Source organism: Chiloscyllium punctatum, chromosome 7 (genome assembly GCF_047496795.1).
Source record: "Chiloscyllium punctatum isolate Juve2018m chromosome 7, sChiPun1.3, whole genome shotgun sequence".
Classification (NCBI taxonomy): domain Eukaryota; kingdom Metazoa; phylum Chordata; class Chondrichthyes; order Orectolobiformes; family Hemiscylliidae; genus Chiloscyllium; species Chiloscyllium punctatum.
Genome location: NC_092745.1, coordinates 80,835,337 through 80,850,830, shown reverse-complemented (window position 1 = coordinate 80,850,830; position 15,494 = coordinate 80,835,337). Strand labels below are relative to the sequence as shown.

Sequence of the window (15,494 nt, the reverse complement as noted above, 5' to 3'; positions counted from 1 at the left end):
AATTCCTTAAGAATCTGCTGTTCGAGATAAGACAGAGAACTCATGTCTCTGTGCACATGGGCGATCGTTCTCTCTCCCTCCAGGACCTGGAATAAAGATGAAGGAGGCAAAGCCGTACTGTGTCTGAGTGTTTGCTTTGATTGATACTGGGCTAGGGAAATGGGACAATAATATGTCGAGCCAGGTGGTGTCCAAATGAATAGTTACGATTGGACAGTGTCAGCGATTGCCCGGAACACCGGTATCTCTAGATGGATGGGCCCAAAAGGTAAGGTTTCAAAACTTGCTCCCTCTCAATATTCCTGTGTGTTCAATAATTTTCTTTTCTACGGACTCCTTGAATGGTAATTAGTTCATTCGAGAGACACGGTTTCGTAAATGTGCTGACAAACAGGGATTCAAGTCCCCGGACATATAGAGTAAGAGAAGGGGTTTAAGTCTGTTAATGGTGAAATTTGAGGCTGTATGTGTCTTTATTCTTGGGGAAGAGAGTGGTTTGGACTGCAGCGGCTTGTGCTCCGCTGTGAGGATTTTTGTGGGTGTGATTTCATTGAGAGGGTACGGCTGGTCTGTCTTTCCTTACGGCCTTGTCTGGTAGTGGGGTGGTGTTCCTTAGTCCAGTTTCCAACAAGGTGAGGATGTTTTAGTGATCTTTTTCTGTGTGTGTGCCAGGCACTGTGGGTTTCGTGGAGTTTTGGGAATCTTGGACACATGCTTGTGTTTATTTTTCCTGTGACGGTTGGTTTGGAGTCTATGGATGTGTTTTTTTTGTCTAACTCTGGTGTGGATCTTTTAGGGTCACCTCCTCCACCTTTTTGGCTCCTTGTTTTCCATTTCATGGATCATCACCGGTCTTAATTGTGCGCGTTTTTCCCCCATATGAAAATGACAAGATTTCTGACCAGAGGCTCTTAAACAAAAACCGAGAAACCCTGAAACTAAGATTGTAGTAATACTTGGGTCAGAAAAGGAAGTTTCAATGTAAATTGTGCCATGCTGAGTGTGTTTGATGTTTAAAAATTTTGGTTTGTTAAAATACTGATTTAGAAGATCCTTTTAAGTAAATGTTTTGCCTTGTTTGAATCAGAGTCTCATTTCAATGTATTTTGTGCGCTATGTCATGGGGCAGATTTTGTTTTGACGTTGAAATTGTATAACATTATCCTTTTTAAAATGATCAAACTTGTAACCTTAAAACAAATTGATTGAGTGCCTTGAGCCCCTGATTTGTTTCAAATTCTACAACGCCTGTTTCAAAAAACAATTGGGTCAGTGGTCATACTTTAGCCAGGATGAAAGTATTGTATAATAATATCTTTACTGGGTTTTTAATGCAATGTGTTCCCAAAAAGAAGAGTGCATTATCAGTTTGGTATTTTAAGATTTTCTGGAGAATATTAGAACTTGAGACTGAGTTGTTTAAATTTTTTCAATTATTGTTTAGACTTCATTGGCCCCCTTCATACAGCTAATTCAAAGAATGTTTATCTCTACCAAAGTTGCCACTCTAATTCTGACTGTGCTATTTCGGAAGTTTCATTTGGAGAACATATTTTAATGTATTCTGCATATACTTTCCACGAATATTTGAGATTTAAATCTGAACTGAAACTGCCTCTTCAATTGCTAAAGCACAGGAAATATTTTGTTGCTGTTTCAGACTTTTGAAATATTTTTCTTGATAGCTTTCACATTAGCAAAGTCTCAATTTGTTAAAGGAAAATAAGTTTTGAATAACCTGAATGAGTTAATTGAGGGTTTGATTTTAGGACCGTTGATTGTTGTTTATAATTGACTGAATTGTTTAGGTATGGATTCTGGATTAGTGGTGCTGGAAGAGCACAGCAGTTCAGGCATCATCCAAGGAGCAGTAACATCAACGTTTCGGGCAAAAGCCCTTTACCTGAATTGTTTAGGCAGTACAATTTAAATTTTATGGAGAATGTTGACATAGGCAGATACAATTTAGTATAGTTAAATGTTTGACAGTCTTCATACTGATAACCATCTTTGCAAGGAAGGAATGAGAGAGGAAATGCAGAGATACTTCCAGCAGCTAACATATTCTCTAGAGTTTCTCCATTCACGGGTAAAGCACGCCTTCAGACCACTGCCCACTCCTCCACAGCCTGATCCAATGGATTCAATCAGCTCCTGAGTCACGAGCATGGAGAGTGAAGAAACTAACAACAATGAAGAGAAAGTCTGTGCACATGTTGTCAGTGGCCTTTCAATGTATATTAAACCACATGAGCCTTACCTTGCCTTTCGGTCATTTAAGGGATATGAAGGTTTGCTGATCAAGCTACATCACAACAGCCAGTTGGCTTTGTTACATTTAACAGCAGAGCAGGAGCAGAAGCAGCAAAGAATGCTGCATTCGCCTAGCCTCCAGTTGTAGCTGCTGCACTGCGCACTCAGATGTGCTGGTATCCTCCATCTGAAGCATCTCTGCAACAAAGGAAGTCTCGTCAGTTTTGTTACGTATTTAATTGCCCTTTTCTAGCAATTCAGATTTCTTGAGGAGTGATGCAGAAGGGCAGACTGCATTTTGTTTTCAGGTCAGACTTTACTGAAGGAGATTTTGGAGAACTGGCTTGTTTCCACTCGACTTGGAGGGGATGGAGTGGTCACTAATGGTTGTGGATTTAAGAACTTTAGTGGTGAGGTATTTCCCAAATGGAGGATCCTAGAACTTCTATTTACTGCACAGACTAGTAATTTTTGTTGTTATAATGATTGTATACTGTGTGTCAATAACTTGAATAAATACTGGCTGTCAGAGTCTTATGAAAGCTGGTAGTGCCATTGAGATGTTTATCATGAAATGATAAAAGGAAGGAATGAGAAAGTGTATAAGGTATGAGCAGATTGGGAAAGAGTTAAGTTTTGAGTTTTGTGACAAAGGCTCAGCTAAGCATGACTTTGACCACACAAGAACTTGCAGTAAACAATGTGGTGCTGGAGGCAAGGAGAGTGGGTTAACAAGATGAATAGCATTCATTATGTAATGCCGGTTAACAAGGTTAAGAACATCTGTTACATAATGCCAGATGGCTTAATCTTTACTGTTGATGCTCACTGATTGGGTGACCGTTATTGACCTTTACAATCAATCAGTGTAGATGTTGCCTTACTTGGATGCTGCTCCCTGTAAGTGACTCTATAATTCCTTAAGAATCTGCTGTTCGAGAGAAGACAGACAACTCATGTCTCTGTGCACTTGGGCGATTGTTCTCTCTCCCTCAAGGACCTGGAATAAAAATGGAGGTATAGCAGTGTCTCTGAGTGTTTGCTTTGACTGATACAGGGCTAGGGAAATGGGAAGAGAAGCTATAGAATGTGGGGAAATAGATGGTGACACCTTGAAAAATGTCCTTATTACAGAGGAGATGGTGCTGGATATCTTGAAATGCATAAAAGTGTATGAATACCCAGGACCTGACCAGGTGTACCCTTGAATTCTGTGGGAAGCAAGGGAATAATTGCTGAGCCCCTTCCTGAGATAGTTAAGAGTGTGGTGCTGGAAAAGCACAGCAGCTGGAACAGTCCAGCACCACACTCTTGACTCTGATCTCCAGCATCTGTAGTCCTCACTTTCTCCCTTGTTGAGATACTTGTATCATTGCAAGTCATAGGTGACGTGCCAGAAGACTGGAGGTTGTGGATGTAAGCTTGCTTGCTGAGCTGGAAGGTTTGTTTTCAGATGTTTTGTCACCATACTAGGTAACATCATCAGTGAACCTCCGGTGAAGCACTGGTGGTATGGCTCACTTCTTGTGTTTAGGTTTCCTTGGGTTGGTGATGTCATTTCCTGTCCTTTTTCTCAGGGGTGGTAAATGAGATCCGAGTCAATGTGTTTGTTGATAGAGTTCCACTTGGATTGCCATGCTTCTAGGAATTCTTGCGCGTGTTTCTGTTTGGCTTGTCCTAGGCTGGTTGTGTTGTCCCAGCTAAAGTGGTGTCTTTCTCATCTGTGTGTAAAGATATTAGTGAGAGTGAGTCATGTCTTTTGAGGATAGTTGATATTCCTGTAACCTGGTGGCTAGTTTTCTGCCTGTTTGTCCAATGTAGTATTTCTTAAGAGTTCTTGCAAGAACTCTTGTCTCACGAACTTGATTGAGTTTTTTGAAGAAGTAACAAAGAAGATTGATAAAGTCAGAGCGGTAGACGTGATGTATATGGACCTCAGGAAGGCGTTTGACTGGTTGGCAAGATTAGATATAATTGAATGAAGGGAGAACTTGCCACTTGGATATAGAACTGGTTTGAAAGTAGACGACAGAGGGTGGTGGTGGAGGGTTGCTTTGCAGACCAGAGGCCTGTGACCAGTGGAGTGTCACAAGGATCGGTGCTGAATCCACTGCTTTTCATCATTTATATAAATGATTTGGATGTGAACATAGGAGGTATAGTTTGCAGATGACACCAAAATTAGAGATGTAGTGGACAGCGAAGAAGGTTACCTCAGATTACAATGGGATCTTGATCAGATGGGCCCAAGGGCTGAGGAGTGGCAGATGGAGTTTAGTTTAGATAAATGTGAGGTTATGCATTTTGGAAAAGCAAATCTTAGCAGGACTTTTATATTTAATGGTAAGGTCCCAGGGAGTGTTGCTGAACAAAGAGATCTTGGAGTGCAGGTTCATAGTTCCTTGAAAGGGGAGTAGCAGCTGGATAGGATAGTGAAGAAGGCATTTGGTATGCTTTCCTTATTGGTCAGTGTATTGAGTACAGGAGTTGGGAGGTCATGTTGTGACTGTACAGAGCATTGGTTAGGCCACTTTTGGAATACTGCGTGCAGTTCTGGTCTCCTTCCTATTGGAAGGTTGTTGTGAAACTTGAAAGGGTTCAGAAAAGATTTACAAGGATATTGCCAGGGTTGGAAGCCACATTAGATTTGGTACTGGGTAATGAGCCTGGCCAGGTGTTAGACTTGGAAGTAGGTGAGCACTTTGGTGATAGCGATCACAATTCTGTTATGTTTGCTTTAGTGATAGAAAGGGATAGGTGTATACCACTGGGCAAGAGTTACAGCTGGGGGGAAAGGTAATTACGATGCAATTAGGCAAGATTTAGGAAGCATAGGGTTGAGAAGGAAACTGCAGGGGATGGGCACATTAGAAATGTGGAGCTTATTTAAGGAAAAGCTACTGTGTGTCCTAGATAAGTATGTACCTGTCAGGCAGGGAGGAAGCTGTAGAGCGCGGGAGCCATGGTTTACGAAGGAAGTGGAATCTCTGGTCAAGAGGAAGAAGAAGGCTTACGTTAGGATGAGATGTGAAGGCTCAGTTAGGGCGCTTGAGGGTTACAAGGTAGCCAGGAAAGACCTAAAGAGAGAGTTAAGAAGAGCCAGGAGGCGACATGAGAAGTTGTTGGCGGATAGGATCAGGGTAAACCCTAAGGCTTTCTATAGGTATTTAAGGAATAAAAGAATGACGAGAGTAAGATTTGGGGCAATCAAGGATAGTAGTGGGAAGTTGTGTGTGGAGTCAGAGGAGATAGGGGAAGCAATAAACGAATACTTTTCAACAGTATTCACTCTAAAAACGACAATGTTGTCGAGGAGATTACTGAGATACAGGCTACTAGACTAGGTTGGATTGAGGTTCACAAGGAGGAGGTATTAGAAATCCTGCAGAGTGTTAAAAAAGATAAGTCCCCTGGGCTGGATGGGATTTATCCTAGGATCCTCTGGAAAGCCAGGGAGGAGATTGCAGAGCCTTTGGCATTGATCTTTGAATCGTCATTGTCTACAGGAATAGTGCCAGAAGACTGGAGGATAGCAAATGTGGTTCCCCTGTTCGAGAAGGGGAGTAGAGACAATCCTGATAATTATAGACCAGTGAGCCTTACTTCAGTTGTTGGTAAAGTGTTGGAAAAGGTTATAAGAGATAGGATTTATAATCATCTAGAAAAAAAATAATTTGATTGGGGATAGTCAGCACGGTTTTGTGAAGGGTAGGTCGTGCCTCACAAACCTTTTTGAGTTCTTTGAGAAGGTGACCAAACAGGTAGATGAGAGTAAACCGGTTGATGTGGTGTATATGTTTCCCACAGTAGGCTATTGTACAAAATGCGGAGGAATGGGATTGTGGGGGATATAGTAGTTTGGATCAGTTATTGGCTTGCTGAACGAAGACAGAGGGTGGTGGTTGATGGGAAATGTTCATCCTGGAGTCCAGTGACCAGTGGTGTACTGTAAGGGTCTGTGTTGGATCCACTGCTGTTTGTCATTCTTATAAACGACCTGGATGAGGGCGTAGAAGGGTGGGTTAGTAAATTTGCAGACGGCACTAAGGTCGGTGTAGTTGTGGACAGTGACGAAGGATGTAGTTGCTTACAGAGACATAGATAAGCTGCAGAGCTAGGCTGAGAGGTGGCAAATGTGTGAGGTGATTCACTTTGGTCGGAGTAACCGAAATGCAATTTACTGGGTTAATGGTAAGATCCTTGGTAGTGTAGATGAGCAGAGAGATCTCGGTGTCCATGTACACAGATCCTTGAAAGATGCCACCCAGGTTGACAGGGTTGTTAAGGAGGCATACAGTGTTTTAGCTTTTATTAATAGAGGGATCAAGTTCTGGAACCATGAGGTTAGGCTATAGCTGTACAAAACTCTAGTGCAGCTGCACTTGGCGTATTATGTACAGTTCTGGTCACTGCATTATAAGAAGGATGTGGAAGCTTTGGAAAGGGTGCAGAGGAGAATTACTAGGATTTTGCCTGGTATAGAGGGAAGGTCTTACGAGGAAAAGCTGAGGGACTTGAGGCTGTTTTCGTTAGAAGAAGGTTGAAAGGTGACTTAATAGAGACATAGAAGATAATCAGAGGGTTAGATAAGGTGGGCAGGGAGAGCCTTTTTTCCAAGAATGGTGACGGCGAGCACGCGGGGGCATAGCTTTAAATTGAGGGGTGATAGATATAGGACAGAGGTAGTTCTTTTACTCAGAGAGTAGTAAGGGTATGGAATGCTTTGCCTGCAACGGTAGTAGATTCGCCAACTTTAAGTACATTTAAGTTGTCATTGGACAAGCATATAGACTTTCATGGAATAGTGTAGGTTAGATGGGCTTCAGATTGGTATGACAGGTCGGCACAACATCGAGGGCCGAAAAGCCTGTACTGCACTGTAATGTTCTATGTTTATATGTTGCTCATCAGTAAGTTGCCTAACATCAAAAAAAAAGATGGGTTTGCTCAGATACGTTAACAGGAGAAGTGATGTATGCTGAGGGAGATGCTAATCATTAAGAAGGTATTAGAAACAAAAACAGAAGTTGTTGAAAAAGCTCAGCAGGTCTGGCAGCATCTGTGGAGAGAAATCGGTTAACATTTTGGGTCCGATGTCCCTTTCTCAGAGTTCTGAATTTCTGTGTTTGTTTCTGATTTGCAGCATCTGCAGCTCTTTCAGGTTTTTGTTGAGGAGGTATTAAACATTGAGAATCAAGGGGGAGAGAAAGCAAGCCGAGAGACTAGTATAAAGGATCCAAAGGAAATATGTTTCACGTTAGGTTGTTGAGGGCAGTATAAGAGAAGGCATGGTTGGCACAAATGTCTTTTGCCTGTGCTATGGGAATGAGTCAGATTTGGCTGTCTCTATGACCTTTTTTATGAAAATGGTGCAGTGTATCTACATACGGTAGTGTTAGCAGCTTCAACATTATTTCTGTCACATGGCTAATGAGGAACCTCTCCCAATGTTATCACCTGCAATTGGTATGCATTGCAAGAATTTGATACTCATCCAGTTTGGCCACATTAAGTCTTTTCCTCAGTCATCAAGACTGTACAGTGGAGTTTGAGCATGAAGGTCTGGCCTAGATGCAAGGATGCTTCCCACTATGACACAATGTATTTTAGGTAGTGCACCTTGGTTGTATCTCTTTGGGATGCCGATTTTAGTTCTATAGTTCCAAAATCTATCTTTCTGCTTTAATCATTAGCCATTACCACCTCGCTTAACGGTTACTCCTTGTATCCAATAATTAAGGCCCAGGACAATGAAAGTTCCTAATTTCACACTCATTGTGGTGCATTTCAACCCTAACCCTATCGCAGTGTCTAGTTTCCAAGGTTTGCTTTTCTACTTCTGCTATTTAAAAGGTTAGATTTCTGGCAAAAGTATCACTTATTTCTGAAAACAAATATACTGTTATGCATGTCTCGGCACAGATGCAAGAGCGTGATAATTCAATGGGAGCAACAATTTACACTGTATGAGAAAAAGTTGCAATCTGATTGGCTGATCAACTCTGGTCACGGAAGTGCAATAGAAGATGCACTAGAGAATAGTTGTTCTTTAGGGTTTTGTTTAATTCGAAAAAGGCGCAGTGCCTAGATGTGTTCACTCCTGCAGATTGTATGAATAAACTCACCCACTTATGTACAGTGGAATAACAAAGTGATGTTTGAAAATTATGGAATGCATATTAGGAGGCTGAGATGGCGTAGAGAGAGAGAGACGGTTGTTTTGGCAGTAGGGTTGAGAAACAAAGTAATTGAAAAGATTCAAAGGCAGCATGAGGCAAAGCCTCTTACGGTCTGAAAGATTATGACCTGAAACAAACGGTCTGAAGGTGTGGTTGAGGCAGATTCAATCATGGTTTTCCAAAAGAGGATTGGGTGCTTGCAGAAAAAATATTTGTGGGGCTGCAGAAAAAGGGTGGCAGAGTAGGACTAGCTAAATTGTTCTTGCAGTTGAGCTAGCATTAATTTGACCATTCAAATGGATCAGGTATTAAAATATTAGATTCGGCAGTAAACTTTATATTTCTTGTTTTAACTTTTACGATTATCTGTCAGGTTTCTTTTTACCAACCTCTCTTGTCCATTACTAGTGCTACAGGTGCCAGAAAGCCTTCAGTACAATTCTGATTGCCTTTTTCAAATAATGTTTTGCATTTAACATTGACAAGTAATTCAACTAGAACAACGGAAGCTAATCCTATCCTTGCATGCTTGTTCGTCCTCCAATAATCAGCCAGATAGTTCCCTCACAACTACCTCTTCTGCTTAAAGATACTGAGTCCATATTGTATTTTTATTGTTGCTGTAGTCAGTTAACAGAAATCAACCATGTTTCAGTGTTCTGTGCCTCAGATCCATCTCATTTTTATTTGGTTTGCAAATAAGAATCAAATGGTGAGCATCATGGACTTGGAATGATTCATCGTGAATTTCAGTTTTAAATAAATTAGTGAAACTGTTCATTTGTTCACTTGTTCTAATTTTAAAAGGTTTTAAATTTGACATTTTTAAAAAAATAAAATGTTCCTATACCTTTCCTGATCTTGTATTTGGAATCAAAATAAGGAATAGAAAAAAATATAAATGCAGTTTGGCATAGTGGCTCAGTAGTTAACACTGCTGCCTTACAGTACTAGGGACCTGAGTTTGATTCCACCATTAGGTGATTGTCTGACTGTCTGTATGGAGTTTGCATGTTCTTCCCCTTTGTGTATGGGTTTCCTCCAGGCGGTCTGGTTTCCTCCCACAGTCCAAAGATACACAAGTTAGGTGGTTTGGCTGTGATCATTTGCCCATACTGGCCAGGGATGTGCAGGCTAGGTGGATTAGCCATGGGAAAACGAAAGGTTACCGGGTTAGGATCGGTAGGAGAGAGAGGGGAGATTTCTAGTTCGGATGCTCTTGGGAGTGTTAATGTGGCCTTGATGGGCTGAATGACCCTCTTCCACACTGTAGGGATTGTATGATTCTAAAAGATTGCTGTTTTTGTGGAAATATGACACTTGCGCTATGGTGCTCAGGGCTCTTGTGTTACAGGTGTAGTGGTCTTGGAGCACTGAGGCCTAGGTTTAAACTCCATCTGCTCCAGAAGTATGTAGTAGCATTTTTTTCCAGGTTGATTTGAAAATATATAGTATTATTATTTGGGCTGTTATTATCCACTGGTAGTTTCCTTACCTCTGAACCAGGAGGCCTGGTTCAAGTCTCATCTGGTCCAGAGGTGTGTAATGATATTTATGAATAGGTTGATTAGAAAATATCCTAATATGCTTCTACATTTGGATTGATCTTCACTATCCTCTTCTAGAGCAGGTGTTATTATGTACTCAAGTAATTTAATTTTGCCACTCTATCCTTTTAAAGTTATTGTACAGTTTAAAAAGTCTGAAAATCTGATGAGGTTAAAAATCATGAATAAATAATTATTGATTTTATGCATTGCTGAGATAAGATATGGAGCATGTTAGTGTACTTGTATGCTATACTGAGAGCATAGCATGTGGATTATTAAACCAGCTATTGGATGTTTGATCTTGGTTAACTAAAGCAGAGGCCAAATGCTTCCCTTGCTGCTGAATCTTTTTCCCTGTTTTGTAATTTATATAGACTTGTAAAATGTGCAGGGAAGGGCTTAACTTAATCTGGGTGGAAGGGTGTTGTTCAGAGTGTTAGAGAATAAGCACCAAGTAATATAATTTTGATGTGTAAAGCTCAGAAATGATTGATCCAAGGTGCTCGTTCTTTAAAAATGTCCGTCTAGAAAATGTATCTGAAACGCAATAGCTGAATGTTAAATTGAACTGAAGTATAAAATAGTAATTAACATGATTGTAGATCTGTTAAAATCAGCAATTAATGCTGAGTTTCAGGAGATGTAGAGAAGGGAAGGGGAACAACAGAGTTAGTGATGTTAGAATGGTATTCACTAAAGAATTAAATAGAGAAATAAATAAAATTCAGTTCGTTTGTTTAGAAAATTCATGAATTTCATTGCGAGTATACTATAAATTGTCAAACATCGGAAATGAAATTAATGATTTGTAGAAAAAAAAGTGTGCATTAATGATATGGTTGTAATTGTAGAAATGTTTGAACAAAAATAACCAAATAGTCGCAAGTTAAAGCTTGAGACAAATTCAAGTATTAAAATAAAGGTACAAAAAGAGAATATAAAAACGAAGGCCAATAACAAGTCCAAAAACAATCTTTGTGTTGTGCTGCAGCAGAATTCACATTCTGTGGGTGTAAAGCAATGTAATGAGGGATAAAGAGTTGTGATGTTAAATCTACTGCTCTTTGTGTTTCCTCGCGGTTTACAGTGGGAAGCCAAAGTCAGCTGTTGAGATTATGGATATTAATAAAGATATAGATCATTGGCCCCTTGAGTTATGTTCGTACTACTGAATCTGCCTCTGAACTCTGTGCAAATTAGTGACTTCTGTAATCAGGCATCAATGTGTCCATGTGTCACTCAGCTTGCGCAGCCCCTCCGAGTGGCTATGTGGTTGCACAGCTTAGAAGGAACATTGTCCTTCAGCCTCCTGTGCCTTTCAAAATGATAACTGATCTGTTTGTTTCAAATTTCTTACTCCCATTTATCCTACTAACCCTTGATTTCCCCCGCCTAACCAAAATGTATCCCTTTCTGTCTTAAAGATATTCAATCACCATTTCTTTCGGGCCTACAGAGGCTGAGTTCCAACATCTCAAGAGCCTCAGAGAAACAATTTGTCCTTGTTTCTGTTCTGAGAGCACAGTGCAGATGTTGAAGTGCCGCCTAGCTCTGGACTCAGGATAAGAGGATCCTTTCTACATTGATCTTGTCAAAGTCACTTAGGATCTTGTGCATTTCAATCAATGCAGCCCTCACTCTGCTAAACTGCAATGGAAAGACCCATAACGTATGGGTCAAAAAGAAACATAATACTTTCAGGTTAAAATCTAGCAAACTACCTTTGAATTGCCTCCAACACATTTGCATCCTTGCTTAAATAAGGAGATTAAACTGCCCACCTTATTCGAAACGGGAGGTTGGGACTTGCATAACTATCATTTTCATTTTTATCCAGTGGTGCCTTTTTGTTTAAGAAATTGCTCATAAGCACTCGTGTGAATGTTTGGGTCCTGTTGTTGGCTGACAGCAATTTGTACGCAATGTCTTAAGACTGGCATTATGGACTGCATTCAGAAAGCACAAGCAGCAGCAAAGTTGTAGGCTGTTATATAGGGCATGCATTTTGGATGTGTTCTGCTAACCTGGTATCACATGCAGAGGAGACTAGAAAATCTGTTGAGATAATTTTTAAAAATTCTATTAACATGTCCGTACAGCAAGTGGAAGATATTGATAAAAGGTGAGTGTAAACTAATGGCAGACTTATGAAGTAAAATAATTTGCCTCAGTTGCTCACTGAGGAGGTAGATTAACCTTAGTTTTTATGGGTGACCTATTTAATGTAGCACAATCCGGTATTATGTAGAGGTCCTTGTGAGCAGTAATCATTCAAACAGAAGAGATACTGAAATTATTCATATTAATGTTGAAAATTACTTGAACCTATTTCTGAGAAAAAAGAAAAGCAGCATTTTGCCAAGAAAATAGGAAAATGGTTAAAAGGAGATGGATATAAATTGGAAAGTATGACTTTGCTTCGGCTGAAAAATGACTCCTCATGCATGATTAAAATATTCATCATTTAAATACAAGTAAATAAACACCATCATATTGGCCATCTAAAGTCTAGTGCCTTTTTTTATCTTACAATTTTTCTATAGCATTCTCTATTAAATATGCAATGAATAGGGTCCATAACATTATTTCAAGTCATGCTTAGGAACTTTGCTTAAAAATTTATATGACATTGAACTCCAAGAAATATTGAAATAGAAATAGAGTCTAGAAAGAAGGGGGTCATAGATATAGGAAGTTTCTGTAACTGGTAAAATGTTATGTATGATGTCAGTCCTAGGAACTATATTAGATTTTTACTGTATGCATGCATAATATAGTCTTAGAAATTGTGGATGGTGTCCAAGTTTGTTGATGACTCAATTGTTTCACCAAGGGTATCTGTAGTTGCTGGGTGGTGGGTAATAAACCATGAAAGACTTCTGTGTTGATGAATACACTAGCAGCATGTATAAGTAATAGGTACAGCAGAAAATATTTTGGAATGAACAATTCAGAAATAAATGCTAATATTTATTGGCATAAAGAATCAGTGACTTTGGTTGAGGGAGAGAGACACTACTTAAGATGGCAGTGCAAGTTAATGCAATAAAGCAAAGCTCAAATTTAAATGAATCTGATTTTAAAGGAGAAATTTGAGGATGGGAGGAGGGGGTGTGGGTTTGGAGTCTTCAGTGAGGATGGTTAGAATGTGTAAGTTTCTATTGCATTTTACTGCTGGTTCATCCATTTTTTTTAAAAATATGGGAATAAACTGCTTACAGAAATTTATTAAGATATGTGGAATGAATAAAAGTGAGTTGGATGCGATGGCTTGTAAGAGACATTCTAGCACAAGGTTAGTCATATTTCAGATGAAGCTGAAATTTTGTATTGGCCTTTAAAGTTGTTTACTTGACCTCATTGGATTTTCAAATTTTAATGTGCATTCTTGTTTTGTAAACAGATTAGCCAACTGAATTTAGCTGTTGCCCATCTGAAAGCCAATGTTAAATCAGCATCTGACTTGATCAACCTTCCAGTCACTGTGGAACAACTCCAGAAGGTATGATTCTGTAGATTGCTGTGGATTGCTATAGTTGACTGAAAATGCTCTAATGTGCCATAGTCGTCTTTTTCACATCTGATGTTTGAAGCTATCTTTGTCAAGTACCTGGCCAATCTTTGTGTCATCTGCAAACTTAGTTATCATCCCTTCCACATTCTCTACTATTTCATTTATGAATATCACAAATAAGAAGGGACCTAGCACTGATCCCTATGATCTGTCAGTACACACTTGGGCTCCATCACTGTCTCCTATCCTTAATCCAATCTTAGATCCATCTTACCAAGATATCTTAAATCTCACGCGATTTTGCCTTCTTTATTAGTTTGCCATCTGGCACCTTATGAAAGTCCATATAAATGACATCTTTATATCCTGTACTGAATACTCCGAGATATTAAGAAATCTCAGCACCTTTTCTCCTACATTTCACCGTTAAGGTAACATTTTGGGCCTGTACTCGTCCTCCTTCCTCCCACCACCACCCCCCCCGCCCCCAACAAAAACTTACCTCATTTGAATGCCTCCCACTGTTCTGTGTACAAAGATATAGAAATGGCCTAAGCTGTGTCTTAATTCCTGTAGAACACCCCAACCTTTGCATTCAGTACTTCGTGCAGTAAAGGAGAAGCACCCCAATTTCCTTCTTTGTTGCCTCATCTTACATGACTTGGCATTTTTAGGAAGCTGTGAAAATGCACTCCAAAGTCTCTTTCTTGTACCCCTCTCAATATTCTCCCATTTATTGTTTATTCTTTTGCTATTTTTGTCTTCCTTGATGCATAATTGTTTACTTTTCCAGATTGAAATTCAATGGGCCCTTTTCCTCCAACTCAACTAAACAGAGTTGTAGAATTCATTGATATCATTGTGCAATTAATGGCCATCCACTTCACTATCAGCTACCCAGCCAGATTTTGTATTGTTTACAAATTTCTCAATCATACTTCCTATATTAAAGTCTACATCTTTGAGACTCCTCTGTTACTGTTTATTCACGATTTTTCAGTGTTGTCTTGTTTATTTGGGCAAGATTAAAAAGTGTGAATTTGGGTTAATCTTTTGATATTGATCATGTGACTTTGATCTGATAGACACTTCTATAAGGTTGTAAGGCAATAGTTTTTTCCAAGGAGATTTTTAAATGGCTGCTTTTACAACTTTCAAATAATTCTCTTATGCTTTGTTGATTCTGCAAATGGTGCATACTGGGTGAGTGGGCAGGGGGAAAATGAGAGTGGAAGGGTCATGAAGGATATGAGAATGCATGGGTAAAACCTTTTAAAACTTGCTTGTCAAAAGATTCCCAAAACTAGACAAGCCCATTTCTTTCTGAAAAAGACGTGACTCCATGAAAATGGTGGAGTGGTGGATCTGAAATTTTACTGAAGCAGCCTTCTGTCGTCACCCCCTGTCACATACAACTGAGCCACTTTTGAAGACACTTTATCAGGTTATCCTGTATCTCATGTGCATTTGTGTTCTTGAGATGACTCCTATGTGGGGCTGTGTCAAAGGCTTTGCTGAAATTCATATGAACTGCATCAACTGCGATACCCTTTGCTACACACCTGATCGTCACCTCAGAAAATTCAGTCAAACTTGTTCGGCATGACCTCTCTCTGACAATGTTATGCTGTCTATCCCTGATTGAGCCTCGCTTTTCCAAGTGAAGATAGGTGCTGTTCTTCAGAATTTTCTCCAATAGTTCCCCTACCACTGACATGAGATTCACTGGTGTCTGGTTTTGTGGCTTATCTCTTTAATTCTTAAATATCAGTACCACATTAGCTGTTCTCCAGTACTCTGGGACCACCTGCAAGTTTCCCATCAAGCCACACACCATCTTAATTTGAGACTATATCACTGCTCCTTCCATGTGGACTGCAGTGGTTCAAGAAAGAAGCACAGAATCAACTCCAGGGCAGTTAGGGATGGGGTGTATATCCAGCCTAGCCTTTGACATCTACATGCTGTAAATGAATGGAAAGAATTTTTAAGCTAGTG

The 15,494-nt window shown here is 39.8% G+C and overlaps 1 protein-coding gene across 1 annotated transcript in view; it reads left to right on the top strand.

The window, feature by feature from the left end:
- efcab14 (EF-hand calcium binding domain 14) overlaps positions 1 to 15,494 on the top strand; it is an 84,916-nt gene that overhangs the window by 16,312 nt on the left and 53,110 nt on the right. The window contains exon 4 of the mRNA XM_072574174.1: positions 13,386 to 13,484. Within this exon, the coding sequence (XP_072430275.1) occupies positions 13,386 to 13,484 (99 nt within the window). The remainder of the gene's footprint in view (positions 1 to 13,385; positions 13,485 to 15,494) is intronic.